The sequence below is a fragment of the Manis javanica genome, chromosome 2 (genome assembly GCF_040802235.1).
Source record: "Manis javanica isolate MJ-LG chromosome 2, MJ_LKY, whole genome shotgun sequence".
NCBI classification, from domain to species: domain Eukaryota; kingdom Metazoa; phylum Chordata; class Mammalia; order Pholidota; family Manidae; genus Manis; species Manis javanica.
Window position 1 is genome coordinate 36,212,025 of NC_133157.1, and position 25,682 is coordinate 36,237,706.

At 42.6% G+C, this 25,682-nt stretch overlaps 2 protein-coding genes across 6 annotated transcripts in view; one reads left to right on the forward strand and one right to left on the reverse strand.

Moving 5' to 3' along the window:
• The window catches only part of DNAI1 (dynein axonemal intermediate chain 1), a 52,356-nt gene extending 40,467 nt beyond the window's left edge, over positions 1–11,889 (reverse strand). Inside the window, exon 1 of one of the 2 annotated variants that reach the window (XM_017657814.3) lies at positions 11,594–11,889. In XM_017657814.3, the coding sequence (XP_017513303.1) occupies positions 11,594–11,623 (30 nt within the window). In that variant the 5' untranslated portion in view covers positions 11,624–11,889. The remainder of the gene's footprint in view (positions 1–11,593) is intronic. The other variant, XM_017657796.3, reaches the window with a different exon arrangement.
• Positions 11,890–12,046: 157 nt separating this feature from the next.
• Positions 12,047–25,682, forward strand: part of FAM219A (family with sequence similarity 219 member A) — a 50,601-nt gene continuing 36,965 nt past the window's right edge. The window contains exon 1 of one of the 4 annotated variants that reach the window (XM_037009848.2): positions 12,047–12,450. In XM_037009848.2, the coding sequence (XP_036865743.1) occupies positions 12,391–12,450 (60 nt within the window). In that variant the 5' untranslated portion in view covers positions 12,047–12,390. The remainder of the gene's footprint in view (positions 12,451–25,682) is intronic. The other 3 variants (XM_037009847.2, XM_037009850.2, XM_037009849.2) reach the window with 3 other exon arrangements.

The window sequence follows — 25,682 nt, forward strand, 5'->3', positions numbered from 1 at the left end:
GGTTTGAGTCCCCACTCTGCTACCTGCTAATTCAATGACTGTAGGCAAGTTACTTGTCTTCTCTGAATCTCAGCATCCTTATCTTTAAAATGGGCATCATAGCAATATCCTTTCAGGTAATCATAGGCTTGTTGTGAGGATTAAATGAATACACATAAACCATAGTGTGGTGCCTGGCCAGAGTTTGTGCCCTGTTAATGATAACTGGAAGCACTATATTCCCATTTATAGATCCTGCTCTGCCCTCAGCCAACAAGAATCTGTGTGGCTCTTTGCTTAACTAGGAAGCACCTGCCCTAGCGAAGACTAGAGCCTTCAGCAGCTCACATCTCCACCAGGTTCAGTACTGAAACATGTTTGTTCCTGGAAAGAGAGGTCTTTGAAGCATGCAAACCCACAGACCCTGTATTTTCCTTCCTGGGGCCCAGAAGGCCTCACTTTCCATTTCAATTGTCTTGGTCCTTATTTTAAAACTCACTAACAGGTTTCCATTAAGCTAAATTGAAACTAAATACCTCACCAGCTTGCAGCTTCCTTTTCTGAAAGGGTAAAAGGCTCTTAGTCCCCAAGGAGCAGTAATTTACCAACAAATCTAGCTACACTGACTGCATTTCAAATCCCTGAGCCTAGTGCAGTGTCTAAAGCACACAGAAGGCACTCGATAAATGTAGTTGAAAGAGATCTAAAAATTTCAAAACACTAGATGAAGGGTAATAGGCACTATCATCACTATTGTCAGAGTGCCAACTGATGCAAACTTTTCATAGGGTTATCCAGCAATACCTGCCAAAATTAAAAATGAGATATCCCTTAACTCAGCAACTCCACTTTCTTGAATATTTCCTGTAGAAATATTCATGCACATGTATAAGATGTATGTACAAAATTGCTCACTACAGCATTATTTGTGATATTTTTTAAATGGAAAAACCCCTAAATATATATCAATAGGAGCCTAGTTAAATAAATTATGGTATAGTCATTCAATGAGATAGTATGCGTATTTTCAAAGGAATGAGGTAAAACATTTATGTGTTGTGTTGTTATGGAGCTCTTGCCTAGGTATATTGATAAAAAAAAAAGCAAGTTATAGGAATAAATGGTCCATCTGCTTACTTTAGGAATATGTGTATATGTGTATTTGCATATACATACCGTTTCTGAAAGTATATATAGTATCTGTTGCTAGTTGTTTGGTCCAGGGAATGTAGGGAATTGTGGGGAAGGGGACCAATACTGCTCACCTTATACTCACTTATAGTTTAATATTTTTAATGTGAATGTCTATTATTTTTACAACACTAGTTAAGAATTTCAAAAGTCAACAAACTACAGTTAAAGAGGTTTTTCTTTCCTACCAATGGAGTGTTAGCACAGTACCCAGCATGCAGAAAAAGGGGAAACAAGACCAGGCTTTGCCTCCCTGGAAGCCCAGAAGGGCAGAAGCCAACTCTAGGGACCCTTCTCAGACAAGACTACAGCAGGCAAGCAGAATAGGGTGAAAAAGCTGAAGCTCTAGAGTAAGCTTTGGCTGGATTCCTGACTCTGCCATGAACTATATGTGAGACTCCAAGCAAAGTATTTAGTCTCTGATCCTCATTCTCTCATTTATAAGGTAGAGAAAAATATTAGTGCCCTTCTCAGAGATGCTCTGAGGATAAAATAAAGTAATGCACGAAGAGCACCTAACTCAGACACCATCATTCAGTAAACTCTCAAGTTACAGTGGCAGTGTACACTTCGTGGTTGTCACTATTTTGTTATTCTATCATGGTTTGCTGTGCATGGCAACTGAGTCTTATTCTGAAGGCATTGATTGAATAGTTGAAAAGTGTATCCCAAGAAGATCCCAGGAAAGTCCTTACCAGAAAATAGCCTATAAATCTCAGGGTGCTACAGCAAAGGGAAGAAAATAAAAATAGCTTTCACTTATATAGCATTTTTCAGTTTACTGAACATTTTGAGTACATCATCTCATTTGACTTGTGTAATCTTTTGTGGATGAATGTCGAATTTTGTCAATTTTATTTCTGAATCTAGTGAAATGTTAACATATGATCTTTCTCCTTGTTTCCTATTAATATGAAGAAATACGTTTGTTTATTTATTTATTTTTAATTTTGATACCATTGATGTACAATTACTTGAACATTATGGATACCCTATTATCAAGTCCCCCCCACATACCCCATTACAGTCACTGTCCATCAGCATAGTAAGATGCTATAGAATCACTACTTGCCTTCTCTGTGCTATACTGCCTTTCCCGTGTCCCCCCCCACCCCGCTGTATTATGTGTGCTAATCGTAATGCCCCTTTTCCCCCCTTATCACCCCCTTCCCACCCACCCTCTCCAGTGCGTTTCCCTTTGGTAACTATTAGTCCATTCTTGGGTTCTATGAGTCTGCTGCTGTTTTGTTCCTTCAGTTTTTTCTTTGTTCTTATACTCCACAGATGAGTGAAATCATCTAATACTAGTCTTTCTCCACCTGGCTTATTTCACTGAGCATAATATCCTCTAGCTCCATCCATGTTGTTGCAAATGGTAGGATTTGTTTTCTTCTTATGGATGAATAATATTCCATTGTGTATGTGCACCACATCTTCTTTATCCATTCATCTACTGATGGACACGTAGGTTGCTTCCATTTCTTGGCTATTGTAAATAGTGCTGCGATAAACATAGAGGTGCATATGTCTTTTTCAAACTGGGCTCCTGCATTCTTAGGATAAATTCCTAGGAGTGAAATTTCTGGGTCAAATGTTATTTCTATTTTGAGCTTTTTGAGGAACCTCCATACTGCTTTCCACAATGGTTGAACTAGTTTACATTCCCACCAGCAGTGTAGGAGGGTTCCCCTTTCTCCACATCTTCACCAATATTTGTTGTTGTTTGTCTTTTGGATGTTGGCCATCCTAACTGGTGTAAGGTGATATCTCATTGTGGTTTTAATTTGCATTTCTCTGATGATTAGCAATGTGGAGCATCTTTTCATGTGCCTGTTGGCCATCTGAATTTCTTCTTTGGAGAAGTGTCTGTTCAGCTACTCTGCCCATTTTTTAATTGGCTTGTTTGCTTTTTGTTTGTTGAGCTCCTTATATAATTTAGATGTCAACTCCTTATCAGATATGTCATTTATGAGTATATTCTCCCATACTGTAAGATGTCTTTTTGTTCTACTGATGGTGTCCTTTGATGTACAGAAGCTTTTTAGTTTGAATTGGTCCCATGTGTTCATTTTTGCTTTTGTTTCCTTTGCCTGGGGAGATATGTTCATGAAGAAGTTGCTCATGTTTATGTCCAAGAGGTTTTTGCCTATATTTTTTTCTACGAGATTTATGGTTTCATGACTTACATTTAGGTCTTTGATCCATTTTGAGTTTACTTTTGTGTATGATGTTAGACAGTAATCCAGTTTCATTCTCTTACATGTAGCTGTCCAGTTTTGCCAAAACCAGCTGTTGAAGAGACTGTCATTTCCCCACTGTATATCCTTGGTTCCTTTATCATATGTTAATTGACCAGATATGCTTGGGTTTATATCAGGGCTCTCTATTCTGTTCCACTGGTCTATGGGTCTGTTCTTGTACCAGTACCAAATTGTCTTGATTACTGTGGCTTTGTAGTAGTGTTTGAAGTCAGGGAGCATAATTCCCCCTGCTTTATTCTTCCTTCTCAGGATTGCTTTGGCTATTCGGGGTCTTTTGTGGTTCCATATGAATTTTACAACTATTTGTTCTAGTTCATTGAAGAATGCTTCGATAGGGATTGCATTGAATCTTTAGATTACTTTAGGCAGGATGGCCATTTTGCCTTGATTTATTTTTAAATATTGAGCTAACTGCATTATTGGGATAAACCCCACTTGGTCTGATATATTATTCTCTTTAAATATTGATTGCTGGAACAGATTTGCTAATATTTTGTTGGATTTATTGCATTTATGTTCATGAGGAATATTGGCTCATCATCAGCTTTTCATATATTAGCTTGGTTTTGACATTAGAGTTATGCTTGCATCATCAAATGAGTTGGGATTTGTTTCCTTCTGTAAGACTTTGTGTAAAGCTGGTGCATTTATTCCTTACATATTTGGTATAATTCATCAGTGAAACCATTTGGGCCTGGGGTTTCTTTGTGTGAAGCTTTTAAATGATGAATTCAATTTCTCTAAATAGGTATGGAGTCTTCATATTTTTATTTCTTCTTGTGTCAATTAAGGCAAACTTTTTCAAGAAATTTGTCTATTCTATTCAAGCACTTTTCATTCCTGATATTGGCCATTGTGCTTTCCTTAATTTTAATGAGCCCTGCTAGGTTTTGCCAGTTTTATTAATCTTTTCAAAGAATCAATTTCTGCCTTTGTTAATTTTCTCTTTTGTTTTTCTCATTGTTTCTATGAAACAATAAATAACTGAATAAATCAATAAAATAAATGGAATTGATTAGATAAATCTTGCTTCTATTACTTTGGATTTAATTTGTTTTTTTTCTATTTGCTTAAAGTAGAAACTTAGAACACTGATTTGAAGTCTTCCCTGTTTTCTAAAACAGGCATTTCAAGCTATACATTTCCACTAAGCACAACTGTAGCAGCACCCCACAATTGTGATGTTACATCACTGTTTAGTTAAAAATGTTTTCTAATTTCCCTTGTGCTTTTTTTTAGATAAGCATTATTTAGAAGTGTGTTCTTTAATTTCTAAATATTTGGACATTTAAAAATATTGCTATTTACTTTTAATTTAATTCCATTTTGGTCAAACTGTTCCCAGTATGATGAGATTCATTCTGTCATGGGTAGGTATTGAATTTTAATTGAATTAAAATCTATAATATTTTAATCTTCTGAAATGTGTGAGACTTATTTCTTGTCCCAGTATATGGTCTATTTTTGTGAATAGTCTGCATTTCTTAGGGGTAGTTTTTCATTCTACAGTTCTTGGGTGTAGTAATATTAATTAGGTCAGGTTGGTTAACAGAGCTTCAGTATGTTTCAGTTACTGAGAAGAGTGTTAAAATGTCTATCAGTGTGTATTTTTCTATTTCTCCCTTTAGTTCCATTAGTTTTTGACTCATACATTTTGAAGTTCTATTAATAGCTGTACACACATTTGTGATTTTATGTCTCCTCTTGAACTGACCCTTTATCATTAAGAAATATACCTATTTATCTTTGGAGATACGTGCTGCCTTGATAATACAATAGCCACACTTCTCATGCTTGCCATTTGCATGGTGTATTTTTTCCACTCATTAATTTTCAACCTTTCTATGTCTTCATGTTTAAATTGTATCTCTTGTAGGCAGCAAAAAGTTGGCTCTTGCTTTTTTTTCACCCTAGCCTGTTAAACATTGCCTTCTAACTTAAAGTATTGTTATCGTTGTCTTTACCATGTTGCTTTTTGTTTTCTATTTTTTCCGTCTACTTTTCTCCCTCTCTTCATCTTCTTCTTTTGTGTTAACTGAGTATTTTTTTAGTGTTTCATTCTATTTTTTCCATTGGCTTTTTAGCTGTGCCTTTATTACTTCTTAGTGGTTGTTCTAAGGTTTACAAAATGCATCCAAATCTTACCACAGTCTACTACTAAGAATAAATACTACTTCATATTTTACAATGTAATAACCTTACAACATCACAATCCCATTTACTACCACCACCTCATTCTTTGCCCTATTTTTGTCATTTTATTCTTATATACATTATAAGCCCTACATCACAAGGGTATTATTTTTGCTTTAAACAGTCATATGTCTTTTTAAAAATTTAATAGAAGAAAAAAAGCTAGTCTTTTATCTTTAGTCACATATTTACCATTTCCAGTACTTTTTGGTCCTTTCCACAGATAGATCTTCTATCAGGTATCATTTTTAGCCTAAAGAACTTCCTTTAGTACTTTTTATAGTGAAAGTCTGCTGATGACAAATTCCTCTTGGTTTTAGTTTATCTAAATAGATATTTACTTCACCTTTCTTTTTGAAAGATATTTTGCTAGATATAAAATTCTGGTTGACAGTAATTTTCTTTCAGCATTTTAAATATGTCATTCCATTGTCTTCTGATCTCTCTTGTTTACAATGAGAAGTCAGTCATAATCATATCATTATTCCCTGTATACAACGTATTTTTCTCTGGCTACTTTATCTTTCGTTCTTCAGTATTTTGACTATGAAGGATGTAGGTGTGACTTTCTTTGTATTTCTCCTGCTTGGGCCTCACTGAGCTTCTGATAATACTATATGTTTTCCTTTAAATGTAGGAAATTTTTGACTACTTTTTCTTCAAATATTCCTCCCTTCTCCTTTCTCTTTCCTTCTGGCATCCCAACTATAGTGTGCTCCAAATGAATTAAGACATATTCTCAGAGATCAGTACAGCTTTTTTTTTTTAATTTTGTTTCTCTCTGTTCTTCAGATTGTATAATTTCAATGGATCCATTTTCACATTCAGCTGTTAGGCCCATCCAATAAATTTTTCATTTCTGATATTTATTTTTCTATTATTTCTACTTTACTGCTTAGATTCCCCAGACATTAAGTCAATATTTTCTTTAAGTTCATAAATATATTTATAACAACTGCTTTAAAATCATTGTCTGCTAATTCCAACTTCTGGGTTATCTCACTGGTATAATACCTACCCCAAACCCCCACATGTATACCTTTCCCCTTCACTCACCTCCCCCTTTATTTCAGGTAACTTGAGTGAGCCTCTGTTCTTTGCAACAGAGCCTAAAATACATGTGCCTTCAAGCTTGTTAAGCCCATAAAAGGCAGGAGAAGTAGGAAAGACTTGGGCATTACAGGCAGAGGAAACAAAATCATTAACAAAGATACAGAGGCTTAGAATCACATGTCCGTCCAGAGAGCAGCAGATTTTTGTGAACATTTATATTCCAATTTGTCCCAGAGCAAGATTTGAGGCTGAATATATGACATGGAAAAAGTGAGTAAATGAGAAAATTGATGTGAGGTAAAAATGAAAGTAGGAAAATAAGCTTAAAGTCAGGGGCAGGGTCCCTACATAAGTAACAGAATTAGTAACATGCCTGCTTTGGCTAGGACCAAGGAGGCATGAGCTGCTTCAGCCGGCCCAGAAAGAAAAGTTAAGTGTTCAGAGTACTGTAGTATGTATCTTCATGTCATTCATGTATTTTCTCATCAATTACTTCATTTAGTCATTATTCACTCATCCAGTATTTATTAAACATCTACAGTATAACAGATCCTCAAATGACAACTAAAGAAGAACCAAAGTTGAGTTGGCCCTGCTTCAAGGGCCCTCAAATCTAGGAGGTGAGATAAACTGAGGACATAAACCCATCATACAAACCAGAACCCAGTGATTCCATGAGTAGGATAAAGTGTTATGAGACACAAAGCAGTGAAATCAAAGTTTGATCAATATCTGTGTCCTTTGCTTGCTTCCTCCATACAACTCTGTCTCAGCTATTGGGAAGACTGAACACTCAACAAATTCCTAACTACCAGAAAACAGTTCCATGTGGCTTGCTCACAGCTGGAGCCCAAGAATTAAAATTACTCTTCAGCATCAGCTTGCAGGCTGCAAAGCACAGGGATAAGCACAGAGCCCTCTGTCATTATTATTTGAGTACCTGGCATGTACTGAGTACTAACGATGTTCTAAGCTGCACAGTAAAGAGGGGAGGAGACCAAATTCTGGCCTCAAATGCTCACAGCTGTTTTGTAATCTGGTAATTGTGCATGAAAACCTCAGACCATAACTCTGAAAACAGCATGACTGTAATCATAACAAAATGGAACAGCCATTGGCAAAATTTATTTTCTAGTTATCACTTCCAGAAGGAATTCCATACCACTACTGGGGGATGAGAAGAGAAAACTCTCTCAACTTCATGCCACCAAACCTCTAAATTATCATCATCTGCAGCCCTCCCTTCCTCCTTTCTTCTCTCCTATCACAAAGTGTTCCACCTCCTGTCCACAACTGATCCACACCTACCTCCTCAGAGCAGAGACTTGGTTCTAGTCATTCTTTTATCTGTCACCTTCCTCTTCAACTTCTCTTTATCTATGCCAGGTCCCTCCCCTCAGCATTTAACATATTCAAGTCTTACTTTCACCTCTTAAAAAAAATCCTTGTCTACTTGTTGTTTACTGCTTTCTTAGCTCAATTCAGTCTGGCTTTTACCCTGAAAGTGTTCTTTCCAAGATCCCCAATGACTTCCTAATTATTAAACCTAATGGCTATATCAAGTTCTTAGTCTTCATTGACCCCTTGCAGCATGCAACATGGCTGACCACATACTTTAAAAACACTGTAAACTCACTATGAACACATTTTTCCTTAGGCTTCTGGGACATTACTCTTCCCTGTTGTCTTCTAACTTCTACAGTCACTCCTTCTCATCCTACATTTTGGACTCTTCTTCCTCTTTCCAAAACCTTGAATCATCATGTTGCTCCTAGAAGTCTTCCCTGATTCCCCCAGAATCAGTGTTAGGATCTCCTATCACATGTTTCCACAGCCCCTTATACTAGTTCCCCAACCATAGTCCATCATTCACTTCAATCATTGAAAGCTTCTGACGTGATGGTCAGTGTGTTAGGAGCTGAGAATACAGATACGAGCAAACACATCCACAGGTGCTGCTCTCAAGGAGCTCACAGTCTAATGAGAGAGACAATAAGCAAATAATTATACAAAAAAGTGAATAATTACACACTGGGACACATGCTATGGAAGAAAGGATCAAGAGCCATAAGACTATATAATAAGAGGAAACTTAATCCTATCTTCATTAACAGGGCAGGGGGCATTGGGGAATTGATGTTTGGGCTAAAATTTTTGGAGTGAGTATATGTGTAAGGGAGGGTGTGAAGAGTGTTCCAGAAAGAAAGCACAACCCATAGAACTGAAGTACAACAATAATAGGGGAGCAGTAATATAAACTAAGTGTTAGAGACCAAGCAGGCCTCAGCCCATACCCTGAAGGATTATCTAAAAATTTGGTCCCTGTCCTAAGAGCAATGGGGAGTTACTGAAGGGTTCTGAGTGGGAGTTTAAATGATCTGATTGACAGTTTGGAAAAAAATCACTTGATGCAATGTAGAGAATGGATTGGAAGGGGCATGAGTAGACGAGAGGGATACCAGTTACAAGGCTTTTACAGCACTGAGTGAGAGATGATTGTACATTGGAATAGGGAGGTGGCAGTGAATATGAAAAAAGTGGCTTGATTCGAGAAATATATAGGAGGTAAAGGCACAAAGGATCAGATCTAGGGCTTGAGGAAGATCAGAGGTGTAAGAATGACATGAGAATATGGGTCATAAGACTGAGGGTATCTTACTTGGGCATGTAGAAACACATCAACTTCTCTTAGATTCTGCTCACCTCCTCCTGTCTTTTCTTCTATGGATCACAAGCCCAGTCACCAGACTCAAAATCTCTGAATCATCTAAGACTCTCTTTTGGCCCTGCACCCATTTTTGCCTTCTCACCCCTACCCTAGTCACTCCTCATCAAGATCAAAAATATTGTCCCAGAAGGGCCTCTGGAGAGACCACAGAATGATCCACAAATGCAAGACTTTTATTTGGCTCTTACAGGCAAATGATGCAAAATCCCAGACTTGGACTTTTTTTATGGTAACTGAGTTACAAAGGAGTACTAAAATTTGTTAGTCATAAACTAAAATTAGCTTTTAACTGGAGTTCACAGAAGACTCTAATTCAGTTTCCTACTAAGAAGTCTAGCTGAGAGGCAATGTTTGGCAATGTTGCAAGGCTCCTTCTGCACATACACACATGCAGCCAGTTGGAATTCTTGAAATTTTCAGGAAGGACATTTTGTTATTGGGGCATTACCAGTGATGTTTTGAGCTGGTCATGGTTTATGGTACCTGATATTCATGCATTTTAATTACAAATTATGATTCATTGAGCTCCATCATGATCAATTTAATATGCCATAGGTTATTTGATTAACCCTGCAGGGTAGGAGGATACACGTCTCTGACCTTATTTCCTGCCACTTTCTTCCTCCCTTCCTTGCTGATCCAGAATATGTGTAGCAAGCTCCCATCTTAGAGACTTTATACTTGCTGTGCCCTTTGTCTGAAATGCTTTTTCCCCAGATATCACATAGCTAATTCTTTCATTTCCTTCAGGTCTTTCTCAACTGTCACCTTTATGAGGCCTTTGTTGATTACTGTATTTAAGTCATAACCTTCTGGTTCTCTTAATGTCCTAGTCCCTTTCCCTACTTTATTTTTCTCCTTGAAAATTTTTACCATATGATAAACTATATATTTTACTTATTTGTTTATTGACAATTTACCTCCAACTAAAAGATAAGATAAGCTCCATGACAGCAGGGATTTTTGTTTGTTCACATATCACCAATACCTGGCATATAGTAGGTGCTCAATAAAATAATTGTTAAATGAGAATGGCTGTTTACATCATCAGAATTTTTGACCTCTTAATCTTGAACACCCAAGGCATGGGTACATGTGGTTCAAATTTGAATCGTTAATAGCCCTACTGCCAAAGCAGATAAAAACATGAACCTGGAAAACATGCTTCTACAATGATATTTCCTTGTTTTCACTCCTCACTAGTCTCTCCATCCCAGGCACACCCCTGCCTATCCTTCAGACACACTCAGATAAAAATTTCCAAAGAACAGCTCAAGGCATTCAGAATTTATATTCAACCCTTTTTCAGAATTTAGCATATCCCAGGTGTTATGCTAGGTTCAGAGGAATCAACAATGAATGAGACAGCCATGATCCTTGCCATCACAGGATTTATAGTCTAGTGAGGATGTCACTCTCTTGCTTGCCAAAAGGGGAATTAATCCCTTATAGGAGAATATGATAACCAAACTAAGACCTGATGTATGATCAGGAAATAAAGAGATTTGAAGTAGGGTGGCATGGAGCGGGTGGCATGGAGCAGGTTGCAGAAGACAGAAAAGACTGTACCAGGATGGAAGAGGAAACAGCAGTTTCAAAGGCCTAGAGGAGAAAGGTAGTGTGGATATCACTTTCCAGGAAGTGAGGGCAATTCAGTGTAGTGGGACTGTGGAATTTTCACAAAGCAATGATGAAATCTGAAGTAGGGTGGGTAGCAAAGACTAGATCTTGCAAGGCCTTGCAGGCTATACAATGAAAGTTGGACGTTTGGGACTGTCCTGAAAGCCAGAGGGAGCTTTGAACAATGGAGTTTAAACTCCTTTTTGTTCCCTAACACACCCAACCCTGACCTTCCCTCTCCACTTTAGGCATGCAAGTCATAGCTGCCTTCTTCCTGAAGCTTTTCTGCTGCTTCAACCTGCATGTCTCTCTCCTTCTTAGCCCCAGGGATCCCATACTCCCTTATCTTTGTATGCTTGTATGTTCTGTCTTTCTCATTGGACTGAGTTCCCAGAGAGAGAGCGGCAGGACAGGGTCAGAGGTCAGTGGGAACAAAGGTCAGAAGTCACAGGGAGAAAGAAAGTTAAGGGTCTAGAGGAAAGGACGATGAAGGATCAGTAGAAGTGTGATCAGTGGTCATTGGTGAAGGTCAGAGGTCATCCGGAGAGGGCAGGTCCGGGTGTGTTACCTGCCTACGAGGTGGCGGTTTCTGGGGCATCTTCGAAGAAGCTGGAAGCACTTCAAATCAACACTTGGAGCACCTACAAAAATGCTCCCTCGCCTGCAGACAAGAAGTTTATCCGTGCACTCGATCACGCACAGGATCTCTTTCACTTCAATCCCCAGTCTCAAGGGTTCTTTTGGGACAGCCGTCGTTGTGTATCCCTGCGCCTTTGCAGTAGGGAATGCGCTCCTCCCTGACGCGGTTACCAAGCAACCAACCGATAGCCAGGCGCAGGCGCTTCTAACAACCCCCGTCAGCTTGCCAGGGAAGAGGGGCGGGGCGAACAGGGAACCTCCGACTTCACTAAGCCCCGCCCCCTCAGGAAGGCTACGATTCGCGGCCTGGAGTATTAAGAACTCCAGAATGTGGGAGGGGCTGGGACGCCTAGACACCGCCTCCTCATAAATAATTCAAAACCCAGGCGGTGTCCCGGACCCGGAAGTGGAGTTGCCGAGTCACCGCAGTGGCTGAGCTGCTGACAGGAGGCGGCGGCGGCGGCGGAGGAGGCGAGGCAAGACCTGCGGCTCTGCCTCCACAGCCGCTGTAGAGCTAGGCAAGCCGACGGAGCCACGCCGGCCTCCACCCGCCAGCGAACCTCCTGCCCTGCTCGCATCCCTCCATCTGTCCTGCTGCTTCAACACCTGACTTGTCCAGGGCGGCCTGGTCTGCACCACCCACCCGGCTCCTGGGGCCTTCGCCCCGCTCCGTCCAGCCGGCGTCCCTGGCCGCGCCCGGCCCCCAGCCGCTCGCCCGCCGGCACCATGATGGAAGAGATCGACCGGTTCCAGGTGCCCACCGCGCACTCGGAGATGCAGCCGCTGGTGAGGGGGCGGGCGGTGGGCAGGCAAGGGCCGGGAGGGGGCGCTGCCTGAGGGCGAGGGAGAGAATCAGGCCTTGGGGACTGTGCGGAGGGGGTGCATTCCAATGGGGCAAAGACCTGTGAAAACGCATCGCTGAGGAAGAGGGATTTTCAGGACAAGAAAACCGTAAGAGAATACGCGGGGTGACATCAAAGAGGTCTGTAAAGGCGGAGGGCACAGTCAATGGAGGCAGGCCAAGGGAGCTACCGCGGCCGTTGGAGGGAACGGAGCGAGCACAATGGTGCACACCGCTAGTGAAGGCCCATAGCTGGGCAAGGAAGGACCTGTCAAGGGGCACAGCAGGCGGCAGGCCCAGGGGGGCTGGGGTGAGGTGGGGAGGCGTTTAGCCCTAGAGGCCTGTGATGCTCAGGGCTGGGAGGGGACCAGGGAGTAGTCAGTCAAAGAGGACTGGGAATAGACTTGTAGAGGAGGAGGGGCCTGTCCGCCAGTTGCTGGATTTGGATGGGAACGCTGGGCCAGAACCACTGACCGGTGGGGGAAAGGGGTCGGTACAGGACCCTGGAATTCCTTTCTTCTCTGGAGGAGAGCACAGGCAGTCGAAGCTACGGATGCCGGAGCCCAGGAAGAAAGAATGCGGCGGCGAAATGGAGAATCAGGGGCGCGGATGAGGGAGCTCGGGAACCGACAGTAGAAGGGGCGGGGTCGCGCTGGAACCGCCTGTGCCCACGGGCTCGGAATAGCCCCCAGCATACTAGGCCTACGTGCTTGGAGTCCTTGCTGGGCGCCGATCCTGCAGCCTGTCCGCGGTTCCAGAGTCAGGGAGGAATGATGTCATCGCTGCCGACGCTGAGGGAATGCAAGGGGAGGGCGACGCGGGCTCAGGGAGGCCAGACTTAGGGGAGACCTTGTCCCGCTGAGCACAGCTTCTTGGGGCTACCTGATTAGCTTGATGGCCCGGTGGCTGGGTGAGAGACGTTGAGGCCTAGCCAGCTGGTACAGGGAGACAGGGAAGGGAGGGAGGCCCAGGCCCTGTTCGCTGTACCTTCTCCTTTTTCCCTTGGGGCCCAAGGGGTGCTGGTCAGGAACCTGAAGGTTTGGATGTCCTATTCTCTGAGCATTGGTGGAGCAGGGCAAAACTCTTCAGTCCTGAAGATCTGGGACTCTCTAAGCCTCCACCCTCTGTGTTAGGTGGGGAGGTGAGGAACTGATTCTACCCCTGCTGACAGATGTGCTTTGTGGCTTCCCGAGCAAGTAATCTGCCCATTACAGCAGCCAACACAGACCTTGGCAGGGAGCCATGACCAACTCTAAGCCATACCTTTTGGGGGATGGTAGAGAGAACCATTAGAGTCTACCTGGCAGAAGATAAGTGGCTTTTCCTCTCTTGTGTCTACTTAGGTCTAGAAACTCAAACAGAAAGCTTTACAGAAGTGTACAACGTTAAACTGGGGAGAGAGATGCTGATGTACTTTTTTCCTAGCCTTATGCCATTATTCCATTATTTGGGGGCCAGAAAATCCTGGTGAGAAATCTGTCCCAAGAACTTGAAGAAGAACTTTGGGCTGATTTAAGAGAACTTTCCACTCTGGATTATCTTTCCAGCCAACCTGGCTTGTCAAACTAGATTGCCCTTCCAGTTCTAAGTATCTAATTAAGAGGAAAAATAGATGGTGGATGAAGGAAGACGATGAGGTCCAAGTGAGTCAGGAGAGAGAAAGCAATGAATTGGTTCTTGCCTTTCATTTAGGGTTCTTAAGAAGGGAAGCAATAGCTGTCCAGGGAGAGGAGGAAAGAGATGTTAGTCCCAGACTCTGTTAGTTGTCCTTGGTACCTCTGTTATTGCCTGAAGTTCTCCTGGTCTGTGTGGCTCTGGAGTAGAAGTGCTTATGGCAAAGAGGCACTCACCAGAAAGGCTCTGGCTGCCTACAGACCCTTTTCTTAAAGACTAAAGCAGCCCTTCTCTGCAAGAGGATACTTTGTTAAGGTTGAATGAGAGCCTTATGGAAGTAGCAATATAGTCATCCCCCATTTGGGAGTCATAGACCATGCCCTGCAGATCTCAGACTCTTGACTGCTGCTCCCATATTGAAGCCTGGAGGATCCCCATAACTCCTTAAATGCTCTGTATATTATTGAGACCAGCAGAATCTTGTATGGAGTTCCTCAAGGGCCTTCATTTCGGAACATAAGGAATCAAGACGGCAAAAGAAAGGGCAAAGTGGCTCTTTAGGGGTGTTTGGGTAGACCAGTAAAATCAAGGGTTCCAGACTCAGACTCAGCTGTGACCTATTCATTTTTTGCAACCTCTAGGAAGTCTCTCCTCTTCTCTGGATGCAATTTTCCCATTTATTAAATGAAGACAGTTGTAACTATCTCTTTAAAGTTTAAACAGTAGGTCCTCCCTCTCTCTTCCAAAGAATATAGTAGGGACCTGATATCATTAATTCAGCAAATTAATTCACCAAATGTTTATTGAGCATCTGCTTTGTTCCAGATACTACACTAGGTGTTGGGAACACAGTGGTTAGACACAGGTATGGCTCTGCCCTCCTGGAACTCACAGTTCAGCAGAAGTTTATTGTTCTTGCTCACTCCCAGTGCGAGCCCCTCTGAGGGGCTGTCTCCTTAAGCCCTAAGGGAGTCAAGGCAGTGCTGATGTTAGCATCATTGTCTCTTTGTGGACCAGGCTGTACTGTTAGAGGCCTGTCATGTGAGCTCCATCATCAAATAGCCATCCCCCATCCATAGTGGTGGGAAGAATCCAGAGGCCATTCCTTGCTCGGAAAGATGAGCTCTAGGGGGAGAGCATCTTTTTAAGAATTTATTGTTGTTATTTACTTGAAAGAGAAATTAAGGCTTGAAAATGAGGCCTAGGGGAGTGGCAGGGGCTGGGAGAGAAACCACAGCCAGCAGAACTGGGTGTTCCCAAGGCGCTTATTTAAGCCTCAGTTCCCGGCTAGTGGGAGGAAAAGGAAGAGCTCCTGCCCCATTGTCATCGTCGCTGCTGTTGCCACAGCTGCACAGAGCCTCCTGTCCTGGATGGGAGTTTGACTGAAGGGAGTGGCTTCCCTCTTTTCTCCCTCAGCCAATTAATTGGCCTGGCTGCGTCTCAGGAGCTAAACCAGGCTGGGGGCCTATCCCTGAGAGCTCCCTAGAGTCTCTTCCTGGCTGCTTAGGAAGGGAATGAGAGCTCCTCTTGGAGACGTAGGCCCCGGACTCCACTCCTGCTGTGCCTGTCTCCTAGACAATCCTGAGTGTTTCTGAGCACAGATTTTCCAAAAGAAACTGCCAGGGATAGGCACACCTTCTAAGTCAGTTCTGTGTCTAAGCCACGTAACTCACTGATCTAGGGAAGCTCCCAGCTATCCAAGGCTCTCTGAACAGTTAGGTTGAATTTGGGCTATTGTTCATGTAGGCAGAAGGGATAGGCTTTCTGGCCCTGTTGTCTGTCAGCTGGGCTGGGCAGTCTCACAGTCTGTCTTCTCTCTAGCTGCTATTAGAGAGGAAGAAATTGATTACAAAACAACAGAGCTTTTAAGCACTTAATTGTGTCAAGCAAAACCTTGCCTCCTGTGCTCTCAGAGACCTAAGAGACAAAAAAAAAAAAAAAAGGCAAATGGCACCAGATGGAGTCTCTGCATGCTTGAGAGAAATGCTAGTCTGGCCTCCCTGAAACCTAGGTTATCCATTAACTCATTTTTTAGTTCATGAACACATGCTCAGTTGCAGATACTTTAAGGATAGAGACAAGCAAGATCTCTCCAGTGGGTGGCCAGGAGAAGGATGGGCTCAACAACTACAGGAAGGCTTTAGGTACACATCAGGAAAAAGTGGAGATCAACGGAAGGTGCTCCTGAGAGAGAGTAACACCTTCCTTGGGCGAAGATGAAGAATGCTGAGGTTCTGACCTTCTGACTATGTGTCTTGAAAAGGAGTTTAAGACTCCTCCTGCCTCCTGACACTCAGGGATCGGGATCATCAGGACATTAATTCAGTGAGTAGGACACAACAGCTCCTAAAAGTGGCAGAGAGAACATTATAAAGATAGCAAGAAGCCACTATGGAAAATTGCCTACCTGTCTGGAAGGTATCCTACTGTCTGGGAGTCTTAAGTTGCCTCCTCATAGTCAGATGACTTTTCAATTTATGGATGGATCCTCCTAGTGGGTCTATGTGGCCCATGACCCAGTAGTATTCCTCAGGTTCTGGGATGAGCATACTCTTCTCTCTTTCTCTATATTGCAAAGTGAGGATCAGGTTTGCTCAGGCCTCCAGCTCCTCTCTTACCACACATCTCCTCAATCTATAAACACAAAGAGCTTACTTTTTGCTAGATGTTGTACAGGGCTCAATAACAAGAATCTTGCCCCAGGGATATACACAATCAAGACTGATTGACGTATTATAGGTAATGAACTCTGCAAGAAGTAAGAACCAGGCCCAGCAGGGCCAAAGAAAAACAGGAAGGGCCTTCATTAAGTTGGGTGGGGGGGGGCTCCTCACAGAGGAGACATTCCTGACCTGGCTCTTAGAAGAGGACTAGAAGCTTGGCAGTCTAATAGAAAAAGGTGAGGATAAGAGTTTCTAGCAAAGGGCAAGGAGAAAGAAGCAAAAGGGTACAAATGAATAAATGAAGGGTTGTAATGAAAGAAATAACATGAACTATGAGTTTAGGAGTACCACTTCAGTAGTGGTTGCGAGATTGGAGAAGGTGAGATTGGAGGATCGGAAAACTAATGTGGAGGTGGGTGCAATCATAAGCCAGGCAAGAGATGAAGAGACTAAAGCAGAAAGAGAGGAGGGAGCATATATACAGATGCTAATAAAGTGAAATAGGCAGAATGTGGTACCTGTTTGGATGTGGGGTAGAGAGGTCAGAAGTCAAGGATAACTGTCAGCTTTCTGCCATGGATATCTGCATAGCAAGAAGCACCATCATCACCCCAGGAATTTCAGGGGGCCTGTGTACCTCTTGGCTTCAGAGACTGCTTATGTGGGAAAAGGCTGATGTTTTCCTTTGCTCTGCTGTTGAAATTGCATCCTTGGGGTTATGGGGGACACATGAGTCTTAGAGGACCAAAACCGAGTGACACTGGCTCTAAAGCCTCAAAAAGTGTACCAAGAAATGTACTCACCTGCTAGTGAATACTTTCCCTCTGCGGCTTCTTTGATGAATACAAGTGAATTGGTGGCAGCAAGGAGCCACAGTGGGCTGTTGTTATGCTTTTCACAGCAGCACTTTTTTTTTTTTTTCACAGCAGCACTTTGATGAAGGAAAAATAAAATCCTTGTTGGCTGAGAGATTGCAGTTTTTGGCCTGGCCTTTTAACATTATTCTAGTCAAACCTATGGCTTCCTATGAATTAGCTGAGCTTGGTCCTTTCGCTGATTTCTTCTAGAATGGATGTGTGAATTACTGTTTTACCTGGAAGAGTCAGAATGGAGAAGGACACATATCTCCCTTCTCTGACACCAGCCCTGGGGTAACAGCAGCATCCAGGCTGCTATCTTCCAGGCAAGGTGTGTCAAGGGAGCAGGCTTCTGGGGTGAGATAGCTCAGAGGTGACTTGGCTTCTTAAAGGTCCCAGGCATAGCCTCTGCAGGCAGGTGCTTCCATGTAGCTGAGAGTCAGGCTGAGTCATTTCCAGCCCCCAGCTGTCTACTGCCCCAAAATGGAAAATGGAGCCTTCTTCCCTTGAACCTAGTCTCAGGAACCTTCTCCCCTCCTTGAAAGGGCAAATAGAGCCTTATATTTGGAAAGGGGACAAGGGAGACTCAGCTTCTTGGGATTAGCTAATTCATGCCTTCCAGCAGAACTGGTGCAGGAAGCCCAGGATGGGGCAGAAAGGGGCAAATCAGGTTAATGGCAGATACCTAGAAGTGCTGGTTAAAGGAAGCAAGAGGTGTGGCTCAGCAGGCTCTCAAGTTATTGTTTCCTAAGGAGACTCTAGTGGGAATCTTGCCATCAAAGCTGGAGAAAGGAAGGAAGGAAGGAAAGAGGCAGAGCTGATACCAGTCCTGGAGCTGGCTCTGCTCTGGAGTTCAGAAATTGGCACATGACCCAAAGGTCTCACTTTGGGACACCCAAGTGAGCTCCTGGGCTCTACAGAGGACTCTGGAGTGGGGAAGTCAACTAGCAAGGAGGCCCAGGGTCTGGTCTGGGGGATGGGTCAATGGGCCAGTAGGAGTTCCCTTGAGGCTTTACATTCTTAGGAGTCAGTTTAAGCTAATACATACTTACCTTTGCTGTTATTATTCAGAGATGTCAAATTGAGGACCAGATGGTTATGATTTTTGAGGATCAATTTTAGTTCTTGTGATGATATGACTGTATGCACAAGTAAGAGGGGGCTAATGGCCATGAAGGGTGTTCTCTGAATGACCATCCTAGCCCTGAGAAATTCAAGAATGACAAAAGGCCACATCCAGGCAGAAATGAGCCCCTCCACTGTGGCTCCTGGCCTAGTTTTGCCTGTTTTCATCACAGGACTCTTGGCTGTCATAACCAAGAGTTTACCCCATCTTTCTATTTAGAACAGTACCTTTAACTAAGATTTATTAAATTAACTGCACCCAAATCACGGAGTGAGAACCATATATATTTTACTATGTTGTTAACTTAAACATAATTACATACAAGCTGTAAATAATTTATAGTTCCCATATTAATTTCCAGTTTTATCCTTATAAAGGAATTGGTGAAGCCCTCAGCCATGCAGGCTTAGACCAGCATTTCCTGTAGTATATTCTTAGGAATATTGGTCCTTTGAGATAATCTTATGGGGGGAAAAGGATCTATAGACAACTTCTTTTGGGAAACACTACATTCTCTATACCAGCTCATTTTACTAGCATTTTAAAGGCACTGAGAAGTCCTGCAGTAAAGAAACCTTTCCACTTTGTTTAACTCAATGTTTCCCAAGGTTATATAGCTATGGGACCTTTTTCATGTTATATCTATTAACATCTTACAGAACCAATGTGTTTCATGGAATACTCCTTAGGAAATGCTGGCTTAAAAATTGGTCTCTCTTCTGATCCAGTCTAGATTTGCATTCTTCCCAGTTCTTTTGAACTTCTATTATAACCCATACCATTTTGCCCCATGCTGGTCTCTAATAGGATGTCACTGTGTTCTGTCAGGGTCTGAACTTGTTGCCATCAGTGGGAAGTTTCTAGTGAACTTTGGTCAGGTGTAGAAGTAAATGTTAAGTGCCTAGTTTTTCTCATGATATTACAAAGGAGTTTTACTTACTTTCAAGTCTCTCTACTAAATGGTGGTTTGGTGAACCCAGCAACTTCACCATTAGCTTTTTTTTTTGGACAGCTTCATTGAGATATAATTCATATACTGTACACTTAAGCATTTAGTACTTGACTTTTAATCCTAGTATGGCTGCTCTTTGCCTTAGTTCTGTTTCTCCTTTTTTCCTATAGGCTGTGTTCTGCCCTTTTCTGTTCTGCTAAGCAGGAGATAATAGAAAGATTATAGTCCACATCTTTCATCAGGAAGAATCCTATCTCAATTAGGATTTAAGCTGAAAAACTTGATTTCCTGATTAGATTACCTCCCTCTAAATGACTCCATTAGTCACAGCAGCCCATGAAGCATCCCTGCATAATCATTTTATAGCCCCTACTCCATGGGCATGGATGATAAGCAGGTTTCACCCCTTATGCCAGTGCCCATTGGTCAGTGGTGGCTGCCTAGTGCATATGTTAAGGTGGATTCTGAGGCAGGGTCTGATTCAGTAAGAAAGAGTGACATACTTGATTTACCATAACTGCCATGGTCTTCAGCAAGGGAAACATCAGTGCTAGTGCTCTGCTCATCATCCTGGAGCCGTGAATCATCATAGTTCTCCTAGGCAAAGAAAACAAACACTCTTGGGGATCTTAGCCAGCTTGGCAATCTGTTTCACTAAGGGGCTGGAATTTTATGATATGGCTTCTTAAGAAATGAATGGAAAAAAACAGATCTTTCCTTACCCTAATCTTCATGGGTTTTTGAAGTATTGACTTGATATAAAGTTAATAATCCCTTGAAAATAGGCCAGGTAAGAGGGACTAATCTTGACTCTGCTAAGCAGATAAGAGGGAAAAAGGGCAGATCCAGAAGAAGACCTTATAAATATCACATAAGTGGTTGGCCACACTTAAGATGAAATTATAAACCCTTGAGCAAAGGAGCAAGAAGAAGGTGTAGGCTACAAGAGGAGACTCCTTAGCCAGCGGTACTAGAGAGGAAAGGCCCTGCTATGGGATATACAGCCTTAGCACTCTCTTTTTTCCCCAGGCCCTAATTTTTCCTTCTGTTTTCCCAGAGACTGATTTTCAACTCTGAAGTCAACCTGGCTGCTATAGTGGATACTTTGGAGTTTCTTACCTCTGGAACTAAACACAGACCTCTCCATGTGATCTGACCAGCACAGATTGCTGTGGGGCTGCCACTGTCCATAATATTGATACTGTACTTCTATTATTGTCAGCTGAGGTTTCATGATCATATTTAATAGCTATACCTATTATTATATTGAACTCAGGACACATCTGAAATAAGGTAGTCCTTTGTCTTAGCAGTGTAAGGCATGCATCCTCTTCCTTTGTTCAGCAGTGTAAAAGGCTAGATCCTGGGATCATGTCTTGAGCTGTGCTGCCTACCAGTTTAGGTAAGGGTCTAGTATGTGGTAGTTTCATACTTAGAAACTGTATCATATGTGTGTAATATGACTCTTTTTCTCAGAGAGGTAGCTGGCTGAATTTGGTAATGTGTAATTTAAATAGGAATGCTATGTGATTGAGTAAGCTAGAGTAGACCTTCAGAGAGCTAGTACTTATGTGAGCAGAAAGTTTAATGTAAGTCTACTATATGATATAGCCATCAGAAAAGCTAATGTGCTAATTGGGCTGCATTAATAGAGGTGTGGAGTTTATGTCTTGGAGGTGATTGTCCTACTTGGCACTGGTCAGCACTATCTGAAGTCCTGCATTCTATGCTGATACCATCATTCAAGAGAAGGAGTAAATGGAATGTTGAAAGGAGTCAAGCTCTGTCATGTGAGAACAGTTAAAAGAACTGAGACTGTTCAACCTTTAAAAAAACAGTCTCAGGGAAAACATTTTAAGGTTTTCAAATGCCTAAAGGACTGAAGTTAAGAAAGGAAGATGGTTAGATTTCTTGTTACCTGTGGCTTCACAGGGAGGAATCAGGGTTTTTGAGTAGGATCATGAACATGTTTCTATATCTGGACCTCCCCTACCTTCTATCTCAACTGCTCCCCATTCCTTGTGGTAGCAGTTCTTAAGTTGGGCCTGAAGCCAGGATACTTGGGAGACATGTTGCTCTTTACAAAATGCCACACTCTTTTTAAAGTAGGAGCTAGGAACAACATTCTAGCAATAAACATGGCTCTATTGTGTGCAATATAAACATGTCCAAAAAAAATCCACTGTGGAACTTAGTATGAGCAGTACTTTCCTAGTTTTCTGTTAATATGTGTTTGCTAATCTTTCCTATCTTTCAAGGTCTATCAGAAAAGTCTCACCTTCTCCATGCATCCTCTTTGCTCAGTAAGATGTGAACTCTCCATTCTATCTGTCCCGCAGCCTCAATACTTTGTCTTTGTGTAAAGTTTATGGATACAGTGTCTTATTCTTATCTTAAATTCCTTTCTAAGGTAGGTAAAAAGATGTTTCCAAAGCACTGAACAACCTTGAGAAATAGATTGGGAAAATCATTTTTGCCCCTTTTACAGATATACAAGCAAAATCCAAAAAAGTAGAGAAGCCTGCCTATTACCCAGTTGGAGGTCGGCATGGCCTAGACTAGAACCCAGATATATCCTGACTCCCAGCCCAAATTTCCTTCACATTTTGGGAACTAACTAAGTTCTTCTTTATCAGCTTAAACTTCTCCACTGGTTTTTGAGGCATCGACACCAGGCTTTTGCCCCTCCCAGCTGGCCATACTTTCTTACCATTCATTCCAACTTTCTTTCTAGTAGGTCCAGCCAGGCTCTTCATCTCCTTTTGTCTATTGGCATCTTGAGGCCTACTCTCCTCTTAAGAATTCTCTCCCCTCTCCTCTGCCTATTCCACTCCTACCTGTTCTTCAGAGGGCCATATAAACTCCCCATGTCCTGGAAGCCTTCACTGACTATTTAAGTAAGCTCTCAACCAAGCTCCAAAACCTCTATCACATAACTTGATACATATGGCATCCTGATTTGGGGGTCCACTCTGTGTGTTATATTGTGAGTCTTATCACCCCAACTTCCCTTTTAAGTCTTTGGCAGATGGCTTCTGCCCTCAGAGCTTAGAGTCTGGCAAAGAAGAGATTTACTTTCATGAAACAGAACTACAGGTTCCTTTAAGGATGAGTGGAGAAGAGGTTGGGAGATGATTCTAAGGAGGGGACCAGTAGAGTCCCAGAGGGGGATGAGTAGGTGGGCATTAATGAGTGGAATAGAAGGTACATGTGGGGAATTGTGGAAACATGAGTGGAGACTCAGGGGATTACATGGATTGGGGTATTCATTCATTATTCAAAAAAAATCTTTTGATCATTTGCTATATGCAAGACACTGTACCAGACACAGGGAATAAGATGATGAATAAAGCAGACATGGTCCTTGCCTTTATGAACTGACAGTCCAGTGGGAGAGACAGATACTAACAAATAAAGTATAGTAACAAAATTAAAAACTATGATGAGTAAAAGACAAGAACAAAGTAACATGAGAGCGAATAGTTAAGCTTTCCACATTAGATAGGGGGTGTCAGGTAAGGTTCCTATGAGAAACTAATGTTTGAGTTCAGACCATAGGATAAGAAGGACCTTGAAAGTTCTGATAAAGAGTAACTTGTTGTATACTCCCCAGGGGCTCCCAGCTGAGTTGGTAGTCTGAATCCCGTACAAATCAACCTTACTCCATCCTCTCCTTTTGCAGCATTAGGTAAGTTTTCAGGAGTAAGGGACACAGGAGAACATGCGCTTATCCAGCCCATCTCCCATTGGTAGCACAGCCAATGACTGTTGTTGCCAGCTTTGTTGTGAGGCAGCAAAAGCTATTAATAGAGTCATGTGTAATATTTAGTGAGCAAAAATCTTAGGTGTGCTGATGAAGAGCTCTTATCTGAGTCTTCCAACATTGCATGACTTGCATACATCCTCCTGGAGATGGAAAAAAGTATCTGGAGCTCTTGGAAGGAGAGAAGAGTACCAGCCTGACTGTCCTATTCTTTGTGTGTCAGGCATGGGGTTCACATTCGCCTTACCACAAAAACCAAAAGCTAATATGTCCAGTTGCAGGCCTGTCTCTAGTAGGAAAGCCAGCAGCCACATTGGCATGCAGATTGCAGCAGCTTGTGAGAGGGACCTCTGTTGGACCCTTCTGCAAATCTCAAAGGTGTTTCCCAAGGATTTCAGCTTCCAGAAAGCCCTCCCCTCTCAGCTGGCCTGCTGCTTCCAGAGATCATAAGCTCAGAGAAAGCCGAAGTATGGAACTAATGTGGGGAGGTGGTGGTGGCTAGTGGTTAGGAAAGGGGAGGGAGAATTTCATTGAGTCCAGGAGGGAGACCAAGTTGGTGGATGATAATCAAGATGGCAAACATTGGCACCAAAGGGAATCAGGCAGGAACCAAGGTTTGGCCATCTTTCAGCCTCCCTACCAGCTTCCTGATGGAACCTTATGTTTGTAGATCCTTCACTTGCCAGGGGCTGAGCTACAGCAGTGAGGCAGTCTCAGGGATCTCCCATGAGAGGAGCTGGCTTGAGTATCCTTGAGGGGCTGTGGAGATCAGGGTAAACTAGTGAGGGGCATGGAGCTGTGCACAGCAGTGGTAGGGAGTCAGCTGGGTGCATTCTAGCTGTACCACTTTTGTTATGACTTTGGCCAGGCTTCTGACCTCTTTCAGGCTATTTGTAAAATAAATGAGAACACATACATGAAAATGAACTGCATCATTTCTGATCTAAGGGTTGATGGTGATTATGAGATTGGTGATTTCCATTTTTTGTCAGTGGTTCCTAAGGGAACTTCCATAGGCAAGAGTGAGAAGATGGTTTATTCTTCTCATCACCAAATGAGAAAAGTCCTGGACTCCTTGGTGGGGCTTTGATGAGGCCAGACTAGCGATAGAAGTGCTCTGTGCTCCTATTGATTCCCATAGGGATTCCATTGACTGGGCCTGGGATGGAGAAGGCCCTACCCCAGCCCCACCCTGCCAGGTTGTTGTGGAGCCCTACTGGTGGAGTAGGGCCTTCTGGGAAAGCCCCACTACTGATGCTGCTGGAGGTGTCCTGCTTCCATTTCAGCTCCCAAAGGCCAGCTCTCAGGGTTCAAGAAACATTTGAAAAGGTCCAGTTGCTACTACTCTCCCTACAGCTCAGTGGGCTAGGAGAAGGAGGCAGTCAGAACTTGTTTAAGTTTTCAAAATGTTTTCTCAGGAAAAATTTCAAACATATACAGAGTAGAGAAAAAAGTAAAATGAACCTCTTAATACTCACCCATCTTCAACAATGATCAACCCAGGGCTAATCTTGTTTCACCTATGCCCCACCCACTGGATTACTCTGAATAATTATTTCATCTGTAATCCTCTGTCATCTGTATTTTTGCAAACTGGTGGTTAGCTCTCAAGGTTTGATCAAATTCAGATTCAACTTTTTTGTGAAGAATTGTTCTGAGGTATGCTATATAGCTCCTATCATATCACATTCAGGAGGTACATGACAGATGTTATCCTGATTTTCCTTATGCTCGGATTGATTAAAGATGTAGGTAGCTGGATCTCTCCATCACAAAGTTTCCGCTTTAGCCTTCTACCTACTGTTGTTAGCAGCCATTGATGGCCCTTGCCTCAGTCTGTTATTCATCAGGAGTTTCTTCACATTTGCACAGCAGAGAACCCCTTTCATCCCCTACAAACAGCACAGATCTCACTAACCCTTTCTCCTTTAGGTCCACTTTATCAGTCACTGCCTTTTTCCTATGTCATCATTTCCCTCCCTTTCAACCCAAGATGTTCCTGGGATGTCTTCAGACAACATATACCCACCCTGCTTCACTGCAAGCCTGTGTTTTTCTGAGGGGAGGGTCCTTACTTGGAGTCTCAGTTCTCACTGAGACTGTCTCCCCTTGTTAAGCTTTAGGATCTGCTCTCTGTGACTCCTGCTAGGGGCATGCTTGACCATGCTGGTTTGTGGAGGTCAGGCTAGTCTTTTCCTCCAC